Below are 19,073 nucleotides of genomic sequence, written 5' to 3' on the forward strand. Positions count from 1 at the left end.
CGATTTGAGACCTGGCCCCTCCATGTCCTCTCTTAGCATCTGTGAAATGGGTTGGCTTCCCCTCCGTAACCACACCCCCCTGGTCCTTCCTGGAGCCCCTTTTAAGATCGCCAAGGCTCCTCAGGCACCCTGGACCCAGTGCAGACAGGGAGGGGTGATGATCTGTGTAAGCAAGTCAGGGACTCAGTGGGGCCAGGATGTCACGTCTTTTTCCATATTCCCCCAGATCACCACCATGGTCAGGGACAAAGGTCCCCCGGGAAGTAGGACTGGACGGGGCCCCAGGGTAGGAGTGAGTGCCAGGCACGATCTGCTTTTTTTTTTTTTTTTTTTTTTTTTTTTTTGAGACAGAGGAGTTTTGCTCTTGTTGCCCAGGCTGGAGTGCAATGGTGCAAACTCCACTCACTACAACCTCCACCTCCTGGGTTCAAGTGATCTCCTGTCTCAGCCTCCCGAGTAGCTAGGATTACAGGCGCCTGCCGTCATGCCCGGCTTTTTGTATTTTTAGTAGAGATGGGGTTTCACCATGTCAGCCAGGCTGGTCTCGAACTCCTGGCCTCAGGTGATGCACCTGCCTTGGCCTCCCAAAGTGTTGGGATTACAGGCGTGAGCCACCGCGCCCGGCCGCATGGTCTGCTTCTTGATCTGTAGGCTGGCTACCCACATCCGCAGCGGGTGAGAATGCACTAACCTGTATGTTTAGGATTTGTGATTGGGTGCCTTCCGGCAGTGCCTGTCTCTGCTACAGCTGGGGTTAGATTGGCAGGACACGTAGGAAAGGGGTGGGGGCGCCAGAACAGCCCGATATTATGCCAAGCCCAGCCCACCTCTAGGCTTCTGGTCACTCCACTGGAATGCCAGTTGCGGCCCGCCCACTGCCAGGTCAGTGCATGTCACCCGGTCCCCAGCCCTCCCGGAGTTCCCTCACATCACCAAGCCCTGTCTGTGCTGTTGGTTGTTTCAAGTACTTAGTTTCTCTCCTCAAGAAGATGGTAAGTTTTCAAGGGGCATGCAAGGATGATACCTTCTGCTTCTTTCCACATTGCCTCCCTGAGAAAAAGAGTTTTGTACCCAAGAGTTCCCTTTTTCGCTGTGTGCCTTTAGGCAAGCGTCTCCACTTTTCTGAGCTTCAGTCTTCTGAACTGTAAAGTAGGGCTACTAAGAAGTCCCCACAGCCGGGCGTGGTGGCTCGCGCCTACAATCCCAGCACTTTGGGAGGCTGAGGAGGGTGGATCATCTGAGGTCGGGAATTTGAGACCAGCCTGACCAACATGGAGAAACCCTGTCTCTACTAAAAATACAAAAAAAATTAGATGGGCGTGGTGGCACACGCCTGTAATCCCAGCTACTCGGGAGGCTGAGGCAGGATAATCGCTTGAACCTGGGAGGTGGAGGTCGCAGTGAGACGAGATTGCGCCATTGTACTCCAGCCTGGGCAACAAGAGTGAAACTCTGCCTCAAAAAAAAAAAAAAAAAAAAAAAAAAAAAAAAGAAGTCCCTACACCTTCTGGTGAGGTGAGCAGTGCCTAACCCTCTCTTGTGTGTATGGCTGTCATGCCGTTGGCATAGGGATGGACATCAGGTTGTTGGGTTTGTTCTGGGAGGCCAGGCCTCTTAGAAGCATTTTGCTCTCACTAAGTAAACGGAGTTGCTGCTGCAGACCTCAATTGCCTCTCTGTAAAGTAGGACAGGGGTTCTATGCCAAGTGGTTTCTTTAGCTCTTCCAGGCCTAGCCTATGACTGTCTGAGATGGAAGCTGGGTGGAGCTCCATGGACCTCAGGTGCGCTGAGTTCTGAGCCTGGGTCTGTCCCAGGTGCTCCTAGGCCTGGAAGAGACCAACACCCTCGTGGGCCCATCTCCTGTCCGTGCACCAAGGGGTTGGGCTGGCTGAACTCCCAGGGCCCTTCCAGTTCGGACATTCCAGAACCCTGTGATAGAGGATGAGTAATGGCCAGCTCTGGGTGGGGCCTGTAATCCCTCTGCCCTCCAGGGACCCTGGGTGGGGAGGCCAGGAAGGGGTCACTGGCGGGGTGCCGGGCTTTGTGTGAGCCTAGAGAGCAGCCGCCAGGGACGGCGGGCAGGCAGCGGGTAGGGAAGGCTGTGGGCTGGAGGGAATAAAACATGTGGGCCGGAAACACAATGAAATCCCCTCTGGCTCGGAGCCCTCTCCGGTATGCAGGCTGCACGCAGACCGGAGCGGCAGGCGCATGCAGGGCAGGGGTGGGGAGACGCTCCCGCCCAGGCAATGTGGGCAGGGAGCCAGCCTGGCAGCCAAAAGAACAGAGCTGGGGAAACGGCCACTGTCCCTGCTGGTTCCAAGGACACATATGCCAGAGGAAGGGAAGGGTCTTTAGCTGAGCCCACAGTAAGTGCCAGGAGCTGTGTGGCACCTGTACGTGCTTGATCTCTGTGACCTTGTTATCCATTCAGGAAAGAATCGCCATTATTCATTATGCCCATGTCACAGATGTGGCCACTGAGGCCTAGAGGAGGCTTTGACTCAACCAGTGTGGTTCCAGGTGGGTGAAACCCCAGCACTTGCGCCGAGCCCCACCTCCTCAGGCCAGGCTTTGTGAATCTGTGTCTCGGGCCAGACGGCTTCTATGAGACCTTCCACTCAAGACCCTCGACTCCCAGCCAGGCTCCTACTGAGGTGGGAGGGCCAAGAGACCCTTGATGAAATCAAGGGATGGGACACTGGGTGTGAGGGGCTAGACGGCCCCTTGCTGTGATCCCTTTTACACACTGCAGACTGCTCCAGGAGGCAGAAGCCTGATGGGCAGCCTCTGCCCCTCCCAGCCCCACCCCCACTCCTGGGCTGCTCAGGGGACCAGCAGCGGCACAAGCCAGTCTCCTCCCCTCCCGCCTCGGTCCTCCTACCTCTCCAGGCTCATCCAAGATCGACATCCATCCCTTCTTGAAGTTGAGCAGATCGGGCTGTGGGGAGATGAGGGAGATGAGTCGGGCCCAGCAGGAAGCCAACAGGGACTGCTGAGGGGGGTGTGCTGCACCCACCCTATCCCCAAGTCCTGTGGGACCAAGCTCCTGGGAAGCCAGCCAAGAGGGCTAAGGGCCTAGGTAACCCCCAAGTCCAAGCAGGCCTTCCAGCCACTGAGGCAGCCCTGGCCCCTTTCCTGATAGTGGCACTCGGAGAGCCGAGAAGTTGGGCTGGGTGGCTGGCACACACACCCAGATGTCCCAGGGGCCTCTCTCCAGCCGACCCTTCACCCAAGAGTGGGAGAGAGGGGCTGGGAGGACTCTGCCTGTATAGAGACCCCCTGAGAGCTCAGAGGGCAGTCCAGACCAGCAGCACTGTGCGAACTGTCCAGTTCCTCCCTCTGACGAGGACCAGATGCCCCACAGACCCTTCCATGGGCCCGCCAGTCCTGCCCTTTCCTTGGCTCCAGGAGACTATGGGAGGTGAAGCCAGTCGCAGGCTGGGGTCAGAAACCCTCTGGTCCCCACCTAGATCTCTTTGGGAAAGGTCAGTCCTGGCAAGCCTACCTTCCGGGTGTTGCCCAGAGGGGCACAGCCCCGGGGTCTGGGGGCTGCCAGCTGCAGCATGTCCCATGGGGACCTGTGGCAGGCACCCCAACCCAGGCCTAGATAAAGAAGTTGCTCATCCCGGCATTTTTCTGACCATGCTCATCTAGTGGATGCCAACCACCAGACCCTGCCTTCCTGCTGGGAAGACCTCTCTCATCTAAGTCCTGGTCCCTCTGCAGTCTCCGCTCCTGACACCGGCAGGGAGGAGGTGGCCACCTGTTGCCATGGCTCTGAGCCTACCTATCAGCCCCTACATCAAGGCCTCACCAGGCCAAGGTGTCTGGTTGCGTGCAGAGAGAGGGTGACATGGCTCAGTGGGGTGGGCGGTGACAGTGGCAGCTGGAAACCAGAGCCACCTTGCCTGGCCACCTCTCCTGACCCACCCTCCTCCCATGGAGCCCCTTCTCAGGTACAGGAAGTGGACCAAGGGGGGCTTGGGGCAGCTGAGGATCCAGAACCCCCCACAGCTACAGTCGGCGGACCCAGTAGGTTGGCATCCCAGCTCCGCCCTGCATACCTGTGTAAGGAGAGACAGAGGCTCTGCTCAGAGCCGAGAACCCCTGGGGCTGCATTTGTCCTGCTGCTCTGTATTCTGCCCACCCCATCTTCCACCTGAGACAGAGGCTGCCCAGGGCGATCCTAAGCTAAGAACGAAGATTGGTGACCACACCTGGCTCCACTTCCCCTCAGTCTCAGACCTCCTGTGGCCCCAGGGCCTTGCAGGGGGCTTGACCACAGCAAGGCTCAGGAAAAACTTGCTGAGGAAATATCTACCCCCTGGTCTAAATTTCTGTGCTTTTTAGGCCATCTCCCCAACCCCCACCTAGCCCGGAGGAGCTAGGCTTCCTGGGCCCACAGAGCTGGCACCACTGGGCAGCCCCAGGCGAAAGTCCCTGGGCTAGGGCTGGGAGATCAGGGCAGGAATGACAGGCTGTCAGGCTGAAACCTCTAGGGCTGCCTGGGAAGTGGAGTCGCTGTGACCTTCCTAAGTCACATCCCCCTCTCTGAGTCCTGGCTGCCTGATGTGGCAAATGATGAGGCAGTCCTCCCCTCCCGCAGCTTCCGACAGGACTGAACGTGTCTGTACAAGGAGAAGCCTGGTGATCCTCCAGAGCCCAGTACAGACACACCACATACCATGTCAGGCACGCCATGACACAGTGACCTTGGGGATAGAAGGTCACCAATTTGAGTTTTGTTGAGACAGGGCCCTGCTCTGCTGCCCAGACTGGAGTGTGGCGGTGTGATCACAGCTCACTGCTGACTCAACCTCCCCGACTCAAGCGATCCTTCCACCTCAGCTTCCAAGTAGCTGGGACGACATAGGCACTCCACCACACTCAGCTAATTGTATTTATTTGTTTTTGTTTTTGTTTTGTTTTGTTTTTTTTTGTAGAGATGGGGTCTCCCTATGTTTCCCAGGTTGGTCTCAAACTCCTGGGCTCAAGTGATCCGCCCACCTCGGCCTCCAAAAATGCTGGGATTACAGGTGTGAGCCAATGTGCCCCGCCAACCAATGTGTTTTTAAACTGGCAGGGAAACCTGTCCCCAGGTTCAAAAGGTCCGATCATCTAAATCTCACACGATGCCCCTTCGTACAGGGCTCTTCAGTCCCAGCTACCTCTTCTTCACCTGCTAGAAGCTCAGTTTCTCCTTCTGCCTTTTGGAAGCACTGACAGGTTCTCACGGCCCCACCTCCTACCTAGCCAGGGGGACACAGCCCCTCTATGCACCCTCGGGCTGGTGAGACTCACTCAAAAAGGCTTGGTATCCCAGGCTTGCTTAACAGTTCCAGGGACGGCTCCAGGTGGCTTTATTTATTTATTTTGAGACAGAGTCTCTGCTGCCCAGACTGGAGTGCAATGGCACCATCTCGGCTTACTGAAACCTCCACCTCCTGGATTCAAGCATTTCTCCTGCCTCAGCCTCCCAAATACCTGAGATTACAAGCGCCCGCCACCATGCCCAGCGAATTTCTGTATTTTTAGTAGAGATGGGTTTTCACCATGCTGGCCAGGCTGCTCTTGAACTCCTGACCTCAAGTGATCCATCCCCCCTCCTCGGCCTTCCAAAATGCTGGGATTACAGGCACACATGAGCCACCACACCTGGTCTCCAAGTGGCTTTAAAACAAAGTCCAGCCAGCCGGGCGCGGGTGGCTCAGCCTGTAATCCCAGCACTTTGGGAGGCCGAGACGGGAAGATCCTCATCCTGGCTAACACGGTCTTACTAAAAAAATACAGCGGGCTAGCCTCCCAGCCTCTTGCAGGAGATGGCGGGCCGGGAGGTGGAGCTTGCAGTGAGCTGAGATACCACCCCTGCATAGTCCAGAGCAAGATCACAAACAGCTGCCTCACCAGGGAAGCCTCATCACACTCTTCCAGCCTAGCCTCCCCTTGCTGAGGGGCCTGTGTTTATACCACTGCATAGTCCTTGCCGATCACAACACACCAGGACTGCGGGCCCTCACACGTGCCGTGTCCTTGGCCTGAAATACTAGACTTCCTCCTCCTCTGATGACCAGGCAAGCCCCTACTCAGACCTTAAGACTCAGTTTAATGGCCACCTCTGAGGTCCCTTCACAGTCCATGCCACTCACCGTACCACCAGTGGCCCCAGTCTGCTCTCCCACGGCCCCTCTCAGAGGCCTCTGTTGCATCCGTGACTATTTTGAGGCCCTTTACTTATCCTTCACAGGCTAGACTAGATGCAACTCAGTCAGGGCCACACACTGTTTACCTGCCAGGACTCAGCACAGATGGGGCTCAGGGTGTGTCTGCAGAATTTTTTTTTTTTTTTTTTTTTAAAGCATCAGGCACTGTTCTAGGCCAGGAAATTAGCTGTGACCAAAAGCTGTGGCCCCTGCCCTGGTGGACTGCAGGAAACAAGACAGTAAACAAGGGACCAAATCTAATTTGATGCCCAGCAGGCGAGGGGGAAGGCTGCTCCAGGAGTAAAGCTGCACCCAGGCAAAGGCAAAAGGGGTGGAAGAGGATCCCGACTCCCTGAAGCCCTGGAGCCTCACACAGTCACACACCTGTGCCACTTGCCCTGTATGAATCCCTGACTCAGGGCACTGGGGCCAGGGGAGGAGGGTGTGAGGCGGATACAGGAGGAGCACCAGCTGAGAGCAGGCTGAGGTCTGCATGGCAGCCAGGATGAACTCATTGAACACTATTAATGGTGATCATAGCCTCCTCTCTGCTCTAAAACCTTTCATGGCTCCCTATTGCCCCTGACCAAGCCCTAGCAGTGAGGCCCTCCTCCCACCCTGTCTTCCACCTGAGACAGAGACTGCCCAGGGAGATCCTAAGCTCTTGCTACTTCTCAAACACAACCACCTGCTTCTGTCCACACTGCTGTCTCCTCGCTAGTCCATCTCCACCTGATGAAACCTTATAATCACAGGAGGACACCTCCCTCGGGAAGGCTCCTGCCACCAGCAGGGACGTGCTGTCCGTCCTCCAAGCACCCCACACACTGCTTCTGACAGCCTTACCCTTGCTCAGAACGTGCTGCCCCCAGGACAGGCAACTGTGAAAGAAAGCTGGAACGGACCTGGACACAAATTCTGGCTCAGCCTGGGACTCACTAAGCTACCTGGGGCATGACACTTCACCTCACCACACCTTGGTTTCCTCATCTGTTTGATGAAGATGTTACTACCAACCTTCAAGGCTCAGATCTGGTAACGTGAAAGCACACGGCTAAGGGCCAGGCAGGCAGGTGGTGGGCACTTGGGCACAGCAACCACTCTCCTCCTGGCCCCAGGACACTCACTCAGCTCCTCCCCCCACATCCCTTCTGCTCCTGACAGGGAAGGGGAGGCTGCTGACGACAGGAAGGGCCAGCAGGGAGGTGGCAGGATGTCCAGGAGGAGGGTGAGGAAGTCCAGGCAAGGCGGTCTGGCTATCACACTCACAGGGCAGGGGCTAGGCGTGCCACGCCCCCCAGCAGCCCAGCCCACTCCTCCAAAGGGTCTCCACTCCCCTGAAAGACGACTACTGGCGCCTGTGCGCACACACACCCTGCTCATCCTCCCCCAGGAAGGCCACTGGGCTGTCAGAGGCTCCCTGAAGCATTAGCCAGAAACCAAAAGCAGCCCCACCCCTCCCTTCCCGAACAGCACGGTCAGTGGGCCAGAAGGACCGGGAAAGGAGCTACTCCTTCCCTTATACTTGGGGTGACCTCGGGCAACTCACCAGCGCCCCTCCCCAAGCCTCAGTTTATCCGGCTGTGAAGTGGGGAGTCCAGTGAACCCAGCTGTGAGACTCAATATGCTAACTATGGCACAGGTAATTGATGGGGCTTGAGTACAGCTCACCCCCATGACAAAGGCAAACCCCTGCCATCGTGCCCCCTACCCAGACTAGCAGGCTTGTCCCAAGGCCCAGGACTGCTGCAAAGTGCAAGCCCGGGAGGACGTGGTACCCCGCCGCTTCAGAGGTCCCGGGACTGGCTCCCGGGCTGTGGGTGGGGCGGTCCGGACCCTTCTAGCCCACCCGTGCTCGGGCCACCGGCCACACGGGGGGCCGGCCTGCCAAGGCCCGGGTCAGCGCGACCCATCCGCGCCCAGGAGCGCCCCTCCCGAGCTCAGGCCCACCTCCGCTCCTCCCTGGGGCCCCTGGCCGCCTTGGGGTATCGGGTCTTTGCCTAGGGGGCTGGAGGAGAGGTGGGAAAGGGTCGCCCCGAATCCACCCTTTACTGGTGCCGCAACTGTGAGGAGGGGGCGCCCAGGACGGGTCGTTCCGTCCCCTCGGGGTCTCCTGGGCTTCTGGGGTTGAGTGGGCGAGGGAAGGCGAGGAGGAGCCTACGGGAAGGGTGAGGCCGGTCTGGCCGACCGGCGCATCAGAGGTGGCCCCATCTTCCGGCCCAGCCCTCCTCTAGCCTCCGGGAAATGAGGATGGGGCTGCCCCGGAGGGGAGAGGCTGGGCTCTACCTGGGGTCGTCGCCCTCCTCCCGGCCTGGGGCGCGGGCGGCTGACGGGGGCACTCACCGTCATGGCGGCGCCCCAGGGCGGCGGGAGCAGGAGGCAGGAAGGTGGACGCGGCTCTTGGGCCGGGCTCCGCGGCGCGGGGACCCCGCCGCCGCCGCCGCCCCTCTCGGCCGCCCGCCGCCGCGCCTCCGGCCCTTGCCTTCCCCGGCGCGGTCCCGGCCCCTTCCATCCGCCCATAAAACTTTTTTTTTTTTTTTTTTCAAACTTCCTGGGAGGACCCGAGCGGTCCAATGGGTGGCGGGGAAGCCGAGACAAACAGCGGCGGGGGCCGCGGCGGGCCAATGGGAGCGCGGGCCGGGCCGGGGGCGGGACCTGCCGCGACGGGACGGGCGCGCTAGGGCGGCGGGACCGCGGGGCGGGCGGATGGGGCCGCAGGGAGGGGAGGGCGGTGGCGGCCGGAGGGCGGGCGGGCCCGGGCCGCGGGCGCGCTGGGAGGAAGGAAGGGCCCAGCGTGCAGGTGACTCCGTCCGGCCATGGCGTGGGGGCGGAGGATGCGGGCGGCCGGGCGTGGCACGCCTCGCCCAGGCTGCGCTTCCCGCCCCGGCCTCGGAGCGATGGGTCCGCTAGAGCTCGGCGCCTAGATTTGGCGGGGCTCGGGGCAAAGCACCCTGTACTAACTACTCAGCGGGTCCCACTCGCCAAGAGTCGATTTTCGTCCTCACCAGAGACTTGGGAGGGAGGTCTCGTTTTGCTAATGAGAAAACGGAGGCTCAGAGGGGTGAGCCGATTTGCCCGAGGTCGCACAGGAAGAGGCGGAATTCCTAGCGAGTAAGCTGGACACAAAGTGAGTTCTTGGATGGCAGGGTCTTTCCCAATACCCACTCCTCACAAATGGGCCTTTTTTGGTTTTGGGTTTTTCAGGTGTGGGCGAGCACCCGTCGCTCAGGTTCCCAGAACCCTGGGCCGTTTGTTAGATGCTCTTTTCCTGCAGATGGGGAGGGACCGTGGTGGAATTGGTTGCTCAATGCACTAGGAAGCTCGTGTGGCACGGGGATTACAACCTAGTGTTATCTTAAGCAGGTACCTCTCGGTGCCCAATTTCACTCTCTGTAAAATGGGGTAATGCTGTTACCTCATGAGGTTGCTGGAAGGATTAAGTGTTAATTCAAGTAAGGCACCTAGGACAACCTCTTTATCCCTCATTAGCTATCCTTAGGCAGGGAAGCTTGGAATAATTGCCATTTCAGTTATTCTGCCATCTCGATTTGGGGTTCAAAAATTATTGCTCTTGCCGGGCGGGGTGGTTCACACCTGTAATCCCAACACTTTGGGAGGCTAAGGTGAGTGGATCACTTGAGATCAGGAGTTCAAGAGCAGCCTGGCCAACATGGTGAAACCCCATCTCTACTAAAAATACAAAAATTAGCCGGACGTGGTGTCAGGTGCCTGTAATGCAGCTATGTGAGAGGCTGAGGCAGGAGAATTGCTTGAACCCAGGAGGCGGAGGTTGCAGTGGGCAGAGATTGTGCCACTGCACTCCACCTTGGGAGACAGAGTGAGACTCCGGCTCAAAAAAAAAAAAAAAGTTATTGCTTTTATAATTACTATTCCCATTTTGCAGATAAAGAAATGGAGGCCCAGGGAGCTGAAGTTCTTTCCCAGCATTTGCTGCCAGGAGTCTCTCCACCATGAGGAATGAGGCCAAGGGTAAGTCCATCTAACTCTAGAAACTGGCCTTCTAGCACCCCGGGCTGAGTTTTCCTCCCCTACCCTTGCACCTCACTCAGGCAGTCAGTCCTTGGGAGAATGAATGAACATGCAGGAGACCTCACCTACCACCAGGGTCCTGGCCCAGTGCCCTGAGCACCTAACAGCACCAGCCTCCTCCAGGCTTTTCTGGCCGCTGTGACTCCCCCCAATACCCTCAACACAGTGACCAGACCACTTCCCTGCTCCAAGTTCTTCCACACATCACCAATGCTGACAGATCAGTGCTACATTCCTGTTCTAGGCAGACAGGAACCATCACAACCTGACTCCTGCCTGTCATCCTGGCCTTCCAGATTCACATTTGACAGGCTGGAGAGACACATACTTTGGTCAATTTGGCAAAATACAATAAATAACCAAAGAGATACACAACACTGGAGGCCAGGCACTGTGGCTTATGCCTGTAGTCTCAGCACTTTGGGAGGCCGAGGAGGGTGGATCACCTGAGGTTAGGAGTTCGACTAGTCTGGCCAACATGGTGAAACCCCATCTCTAGTAAAAATGCAAAAAATTAGCCGGGCGTGGTGGCATGTGGCTGTGATCCCAGCTACTCCGGAGGCTGAGGCAGGAGAATCGCTGGAACCTGGGAGGCGGAGGTTGCAGTGAGGGGAGATCACGCCACTGCTCTCCAGCCTAGGCGACAGAGCGAGACTCCATCTCAGAAAAAAAAAAAAAGATACACAACACTAGACTACTAGGAATTTAGGAATTCCCAGAATAAGACAGGTCCTTCTGCCCCCTGACTGCAAATGTTCTCTGCTGTGCCTGGACTTCTCTTCCTGTCTTCTATACCCCAACACACACACACACACACACACACATACACACAACACTCTCTCTCTCTCTCTCTCTCTCTCTCTCTCTCTCTTTATTTCTCCCCTTCCCCCTCCCTTATTCCCAGAATAAGACAGGTCCTTCTACCCCCTGACTGCAAATGTTCTCTGCTGTGCCTGGAACACTTCTCTTCCTGTCTTCTATACCCCGACACACACACACTGATTCTCTCTCTCTTTATTTCTCCCCTTCCCCCTCCCTCCTTCCCCCTCCCAATGCTTGTTGGCCTGGAAAATTTCTTCCTTCAAGTCTCAGGCCAAAGGAAGCCAAAGTGTCCCCAGCAGACTTAGGAACTGCTGGCCCAGTGCTCCCTACATCCGTACATTTCCCCCACTAAAGTGATGACCACACTGTTCTCATCAGTTACATGTCAGTGTCCTCACCTAATTGTGCTCCAGTGGCCAGGGCTGGAATGTTTTTTGTCTACATCTTGGAAGCCAGCGTAGGGCCTAGGCCCACAGTACATCCTCCATAAGCACGGGTCGAATGAATGAATACACTGATGAAGGAACCACAACTCATCCTGGCAGGTCAGAGACGGCACAGCCTCAGGGACCCAGGAGTGAGTTATTAAACTGGCAAAGACCAGAGCTACCGAACTTTGAGTTTATCCAGTCTCAAACTGTTACTCTACTGAGAATAATGAGGTAAGGCTCAGAGCAGGGCACACAAGTTAGGGGCCAAGCCAGAATCGACGCCAGGCTTTCTGGCTCTTGGCCTTGGGCTAATTTCACTGCTTCAGCCCAAGAGAAGTGTAAATCTGCTCTGTGTAACTGGGAGGCCCCACTGGCAGTTCCATCCCTTGCTCCTCATTTTCCTCACTCCCACATGAGAGAACCACTGTAGCCAAACTCACCAAGCCTCAGTTGCCGCATCTTTCTAATGGCGAAAATCTATGGGGACTCCCAGAGCCGCAGGAGGGCTCAGAGAGATCAGGATGTGAAGGCAGTGGTTTAGGGGGCATGTTAGAAGCACTGGGCTCTGAGGTCAGCCAGAGCAGGATTTGAATCTCAGTTCTGTTCTGCCCCTTGCTCCCTGTGTGACCTGGAGCAAGTGACCCTCCCTCTCTGAGCGTCACTTCGTCGTCTGTAAAATGGACAGTACGAGTCTAACTGCGCCTGGGAGTGCGGATGAAACGCAATTAGGTGAGCCACGCAGTGAACACAGAGCTGGGCATGTAGTAGGCGCACAATAAGTGCTGGTTAATATCACCAGCATCGTTACCCCAGACTGCTTTCCCCACTTCGCTCCTCCTTCGCTCTACCAAGGACTTACCTGCCCCCTCCTGCCAGACGTGCTGTGTGTTGGTGACCTTTAGTTAGTTTGACAAGGTAATTCCTGCCCATGGCTTAGAGGCAACACACTACTCAGATAACCGTGCTTGCCTGCTCACCCAAAGAGCAGCGAAAGGAAATTCTGGGCTCGGTGGGGTGACTCATGCCTGTAATCCCAGCACTTTGGGAGGCCAGGGTGGGCGGATCACTTGAAGTCAGGAGTTAGAAACTAGCCTGGCTAACGTGGTGAAACCCTGTCTCTACTAAAAATACAAAAATTAGCCAGGTGTGGTGGCGCACACCTGTAATCCCACATACTCAGGAGGCTGAGATGGGAGAATCGCTTGAACCCGGGAGGCGGAGGTTGCAGTGAGCCGAGATGGTGCCACTGCACTCCAGTCTGGGAGATAGAACCAGACTCCATCTTAATTTTAAAAAAAAAAGACCTGGCGTGGTGGCTCACATCAATAATCCTAGCACTTTGGGAGGTTGAGGTGGGCGGATTACGTGAGGTCGGGAGTTCAAGACCGGCCTGGCCGACATGGTGAAACCCCGTCTGTACTAAATATACAAAAAATTAGCCGGGTGCAGTGGCGCGCACCTATAATTCCAGCTGCTCTGGAGGCTGAGGCAGGAGAATCACTTGAACCTGGGAGGCAGAGGTTGCAGTGAGTTGAGATGGCGCCACTGCACTCCAGCCTGGGCGATCAAGCTAGGCTCCCTCTTAATTAAAAAAAAAAAAAAAGGAAATTCTGAAATGGATGGGAAAGTTCGTGTTTTAACAGCAGCCCGGCAACCTCCGTGCATCCTGATCTCCCTGAGCCCTCTCTGCAGCCTTAAGTCTCCACAGACTTTTTCCTAATAGACAGATGTGGCAACCGAGGCTCAGTGAATTTGGCTGCAACCCTTCTCTCATCTGAGAATGAGGAAAATCAGCTCCTTTATACCCCAAGCTGTGCGACCTCAGGCAAATCAGCTCACCTCCCTGGGCCTCAGTCCCTTCATCTGTAAAATGGGCACACTGTCTCTGTAGTGCCCAGCCTAGTGCTGGACGCAGCGCCAACAGCGGTAAGAGCGTCAGCCTCTCACCAAGAGAAGAGACCCCATGAGCCAGCCTGTGGCTGCTGGAGATGGCCAGGCCCCTTCTGTCCTGCTGTGAAGGGGGTGGGAGGGAGCGGGTCTCAGCTCCCTGCCCTTATGGAAAACCTAGCCAGAGGCTTGAGTGTTTCCAGACCTCTCTGGGCAGGGGATGGGTTACGTAACGCCAGATGTTTGTGAAACTGGCTCAGGCCCAGGTCTGAGACACACTTTGCAATCCCAGAGCCACTTGTAAGCCTGCTCTCCCTTCCCCCATACCTGGCTCCCCCTTGGCCCAGGGCTGGCGAGAGGAGGTTGCTGACTGGAAGCTTTCAGCTGTGTAGATTATTCCATCACCCCTCACTCCAAAAGCTGAAAGCAGCCCCCAAGCCTGCCCCGGAAGTGGAAAATCCACTCGCTTGCTGAGACCAGGGTGAGTTTAAGAGCTCTGCTCCCACCTCTCCTGTCATGCGAGGGCCCCAGCTGCCTCCTCCTCAGCCCCCACTCTCTCTCCTTTGCTTAACAACCCCCTCCTCCCTCCCCTCCCCATGTCTGTCCACCCTCACCCCTCCAGCCCCCACTGGAGCCAGCCTACCCTTTGCCACCTGAGGACCCCCAGAGACAGCAGGAACGGATTGAACAGCGTGGGCCGGTCCCCGGGCATCCGCCATGAGGTCACCAGTCGGCCCTTGAGCGGGCTCCCAGCCTTGCCCTCTGCTGGCCTCTTGTCTGCCTGTCAAACAGGGTCCAGTGTTGGCCCCAGGTCCCTTTGGTGGGATGGAGGCCCCCCTGGCTACAGCCTCCCCTGCCCATTTTGTGGTGGCCCCCTCCACGGAGCCCCAGGGTTCCCATCTTTCTTTCCTCCCAGAACTGCCGAGACAAGAGCCGGTTAACTTGTTCTCACTACGTCGTGTTTGACTGAGCAGCTCCCAGGGCTCAGCACCCTTGAAGGTGTGCGCGTCATTGCCCTAAAGTCAAACCACGGGCGCCAGCTGGAGGGGTACAGACCACAGGTGTGTTTCCACCCACAGAGTCTTTTCAGAGTATTTCACATTAGGTTAGAGATCTCACATATAAATACATATCTCCAGTGTTTCTTGAAATATCGAAAGATGTGGAAACTCTGGGCCCGTCTTCCCCATGGCAACAGCTATCTGGAACTGAGGAGTCACACGAGTGCCCTCGTCCCCCCACTTCTCACTGTTGTTACCTGCCTGGCCTTCAGGGCGTTAGGTTTGTGACCCCAGCTTAAGCAAAAGGGATGAGTTGTGGACTTCTACAGACACGCCCAGCAGAGCCCCTAAATGCTCCCTCTTTGGAGTCATCCTCATTGGGGAAACCAAGGCCCCAGTGAAGCAGAGGCACTTGTCAAAGTCACACATAGCAGGTTACTGGGAAGGTAGGAGAGAGCCCAGGTGTCCTTGCTCTGGAATCTGCACACTGTCTGGAAGCGGAACTTGAAGCATCAAAGCACAGGTCCAAGAGGGCTTTGGGGGTAGGGGTGCCCCCGACTCTGCTACCACATCTCCCATCACAGCCCTGACCACAGGCATGCAACTGTCTCACTTGACTGAACTCCTTGATGGTGCTCCAACTCACCTGTGACCCACACCCGGGTATACAGAAGGTGCTCACTGAGTGCGTGTGAATGATGCATGAATGAGGTGGTTATCAGTTCTGACCAGTCAAGGCTGCCTAGGGGTGGGGGTAGGTTGAGATATTTTCCACGTTGATGTGCCAGGCCCGTTTCATGGAGACTAGAGGGGCACCCCTGCATTGCTCCCCGTTCACTACTCTGGCTCCAGGAAGTATGAAGAAATAGCCCAGAAAGAGGAAGAGCAAAGTTGTCAGAGCCCCTGGGAGGGCTGGCAGCACCTTTAGCGACCAGCATCCCCTGTCCCCTCCCATTCCACAGATGGGAATACTGGACCCCTCAAAATTACAGCACTGCCGTTCAAAGCCACGCAAGAAATCAGGGCAGGGACGGGAGCAGCCTGGGTGGGGGGCAGGTGGAGGTGCAGAGAGAGCGCTAGGTGGTTCCTGGGCTGGGTTCTAGTCCCAGTACAGCTAGCCACTGACTGTGTAGCCTGGGACGACTCCCCTGCCTCCATTTCCTCATCTGCACAGTGAGGGTTTGGGCAAAATTCCCCCAGCTTTGACTCACGGCAGGGCCCAATTTGGGGGCTCCAGGCTGCCCGACGGATACTCCCTGCCACACCTGGCTCTTCAGGAGGCAGCAGGGGGAACAGCAGGACCAGAAAACACAGCCCCAAACAGTCTGTCTCCTCCTCCCCCACCTCCTGCTGCCCCATGGCCCTCAACTCTGATCTCACCTCTCTGGAGGCTGAGGGTGACGAGAACAGTCTGTTTGGCAGGTCACGGGGAGGGGCAGGCAGAGCTGTGTTCACCAGCTGCAGCCAGGCCGCAGAGCAGCATCTGTGGGTCCCACCCCCGCATGTATCTCTCCCGCCTCCAGGACCCTGGAGACCCTCCAGGCCCGGCTGACTGTGGGCACATCCTCAGCTCTCTGACTCATGCTCCTAGAAGCCCTGCTCTTTCGACCTGGCTTGGCCGTCTCAAACCGGAAGGATCTCTTCCCTCAGAGACCACTGGGGCCAAACCGTCATTTGCCCAGGGAAAGACATTGACCTTTTCAGGCCCAGCAAATGAGAAGCACGGCCTAGGGTTCTGACCCCAGGACCGCCCAGCTACCCAGGTCCCCAAGCCAGAAGGTGGCTCCTGCAGAGCTCCTTCCTCAAGGCCCCACCATGCACACAGATGGCCCCATGGGAAAGCCAACTTTGGCCTGGATGATTCCAGGGCTCTTCTGAGGAATGAAGCCCATCTCCAACCTGCTTCCCCTTCCCTTCCCCACCATGTGTACCCGTGCCCATGACCCAACTACCGAGTCTGCCTGCTTCTGGTCAGTCAAGGGGTCTTGGCCTCTGCTTGGTTCTGACTCCTCAGGCTCCTCTGGTTGGAACTGGAGATTAAAAAAAGAACACAGCTTAGCCTAACTTATTCTCCAGAGTGCATGCATCTGTCCACCTCATCCATCCATTCTATCATCTGTCCATGCAACACCCATCTAACATCCAGCATCAGTAGATCCATGTATCCATCTAACCATCCAGTGTCTATCCCACATGACTCACCCTATCATGTATCCAGCATCCATTGTCTATCACCCATTCATGTATCTACTCTCCATTGATCCATCATGTATCCATTTACCCAATACCTATATATCCCTCTCTCCATCCATCATCCATCTATCCATATCTCCATCATCTGTCCACCATCTATCATGTGACATTCATCCATCCATGCCACATCCATCCATATTCCACCTAGCATTCATCCATCCATTACCTAAGCAACATCCATCATATATCCACCACCACCATATATTCATCTATCCATCATCACCCATCCAGACAGCTGTTGCCATGGGAAGATGGGCCCAGAGTTTCCACATCTTTTGATATTTCAAGAAACACTGGAGATATGTTTTTTGTTTTTTGGTTTTTTTTTTTTGAGATGGAGTCTCGCTCTGTTGCCCAGGCTGGAGTGCAGTGGCCAGATCTCAGCTCACTGCAAGCTCCGCCTCCTGGGTTTACGCCATTCTGCCTCAGCCTCCTGAGTAGCTGGGACTACATGCGCCCGCCACCTCGCCTGGCTAGTTTTTTTGTATTTCTTTTTTAGTAGAGACGGGGTTTCACCGTGTTAGCCAGGATGGTCTCGATCTCCTGACCTCGTGACCCGCCCGTCTCAGCCTCGCAAAGTGCTGGGATGACAGGCTTGAGCCACCGCACCCGGCTGGAGATATGTATTTATATGTGAAATCTCTAACCTAATGTGAAACACTCTGAAAAGACTCTCGGGGCGCGGTGGCTCAAGCCTGTAATCCCAGCACTTTGGGAGGCCGAGAATCACGAGGTCAGGAGATCGAGACCATCCTGGCTAACACGGTGAAACCCCGTCTTTACTAAAAAATACAAAAAACTAGCCGGGCAGGTCATAGTCCCAGCTAAGGCAGGAGAATGGCGTAAACCCGGGAGGCGGAGCTTGCAGTGAGCCGAGATCGCGCCACTGCACTCCAGCCTGGGTGACAGAGCCAGACTCCGTCTCAAAAAAAAAAAAAAAAAAAGACTCTGTAGATGGAAACACACACATCCAACAGGCGTCTATTTATCATTCATTCAACATGCATCATTGATCCATCACCCATTCCCACATTCACCCTCCATTCATCCGTTATCCACCCACTAACCCCTCTGTCCTCCATCTTGCATGCATCCACTGAGCTGCCCCCTCCTTTATGTCAGGCCCTGGGCCACAGCCAGAGTTACAGAGATAAAGCAGGCAGAGATCCTGCTTCTGTGGAGCTTTTGGGGAAATTACAGCCCCATTAGATGGATGTTGCATGGACATATGGAAGCAAAACTGTCAAGCCCAGAAGGGAACCATCGCTAGGAGTGACTGTTCAGGGAAGACGTCTCAGGGCAGGGCGTCTGACCTAAGACTTGAACAATGAACAGGCGTTTGGTGGCTGAAGAGGGAAAGGAAGAGCACGTGCAAAGGCAGGGATATATCTTCACAGGCCCTGCAGCCAGCTCAGCACCAATGAGTCAAATCCGGAGTGGAAGGAAGGGAAACCAGCCTTGAGTGCCATGCCAAGGATTTTCTTTTTCTTTCTTTCTTTTTTTTTTTTTTTTTTTTGAGATGGAGTCTGGCTCTGTCACCCAAGCTGGAGTGCGGTGGCGAGAGATCTCGGCTCACTGCAACCTCCACCTCCTGGGTTCACACCATTTTCCTATCTCAGCTTCCCTAGTAGCTGGGATTACAGGCACCCGCCACCATACCTGGCTAATTTTTTGTATTTTTAGTGGAGATGGAGTTTCACCGTGTTAGCCAGGCTGGTGTCGATCTCCTGACCTCATGATCCGCCCACCTTGGCCTCCCAAAGTGCTGGGATTACAGGCGTGAGCCACCGCGCCTGGCCGTGCCAAGCCAAGGATTTTCATAGAGAGGAGCAGCTGGAGCCCTGGCAGGACCTGGTGGTTCCTCGTTTTGTCATCTGTGAAATGCCTTTCAGCACATAGTGCTCCCATCCCTTCCCAGCCACCATCTCCCAGCCTCCTGAGAACCCTGAGCTTCACCATGAAACTGAAGAATCTTTCTAACTGGGTCCCCACTTCCTTCTTGACCTGGCCGGCCTACAGCACCAGCAGGCCCCGGGACACAGCACCGTGTCCTCCTCAAGCTGCCTGTGGTCTGTGTGCCTTCCCAACAAGCCTGACAGCAACCTGAGGGCAGGACGAGCTGACTTATCCCTATTTCTCTGATGTTCGTGCATTGAGTTGATCAGAGGGTCAACTCATCAAAGCCACGGAAATACAGGGGAGAGGATTCTCCAGTCCTCCCATGGGCTCAGGAGCTTTGTGACCTGGTGGCTAAAAGTACAAATTTAGGCCGGGTGTGGTGGCTCACACCTGTAATCCCAGCACTTTGGGAGGCCAAGGTGGGCAGATCACCTGAAGTCGGGAGTTCAAAGCCAGCCTGACCAACATGGAGAAACCCCATCTCTACTAAAAACACAAAATTAGCCGGGCATGGTGGCACATGCCTGTAA

The 19,073-nt window shown here is 56.1% G+C and overlaps 2 protein-coding genes across 8 annotated transcripts in view; one reads left to right on the forward strand and one right to left on the reverse strand.

Annotated features, from left to right (window-relative positions):
- Positions 1-19,073, reverse strand: part of TRIOBP (TRIO and F-actin binding protein) — an 81,611-nt gene that overhangs the window by 22,674 nt on the left and 39,864 nt on the right. Inside the window, exons 10-12 of one of the 3 annotated variants that reach the window (XM_050806208.1) lie at positions 16,344-16,421; positions 14,034-14,171; positions 2,882-2,938 (exon numbers count right to left, since the gene is read on the reverse strand). In XM_050806208.1, the coding sequence (XP_050662165.1) occupies positions 2,882-2,938; positions 14,034-14,171; positions 16,344-16,421 (273 nt within the window). Of the gene's footprint in view, positions 1-2,881; positions 2,939-8,543; positions 8,725-14,033; positions 14,172-16,343; positions 16,422-19,073 lie in introns of those variants that run through there. The other 2 variants (XM_050806206.1, XM_050806207.1) reach the window with 2 other exon arrangements.
- Positions 8,950-19,073, forward strand: part of LOC126963774 (uncharacterized) — a 44,415-nt gene continuing 34,291 nt past the window's right edge. For 4 of the 5 annotated variants that reach the window (XR_007729205.1, XR_007729203.1, XM_050806400.1 and 1 more), the window contains exons 1-2: positions 8,950-9,327; positions 10,105-10,190. The gene's annotated coding sequence lies outside the window, so the exon portion shown is untranslated. Of the gene's footprint in view, positions 9,328-10,104; positions 10,191-12,137; positions 12,233-19,073 lie in introns of all 5 variants that reach the window. The other variant, XR_007729204.1, reaches the window with a different exon arrangement.

This window comes from Macaca thibetana, chromosome 10, assembly GCF_024542745.1.
Source record: "Macaca thibetana thibetana isolate TM-01 chromosome 10, ASM2454274v1, whole genome shotgun sequence".
Lineage (NCBI taxonomy): Eukaryota > Metazoa > Chordata > Mammalia > Primates > Cercopithecidae > Macaca > Macaca thibetana.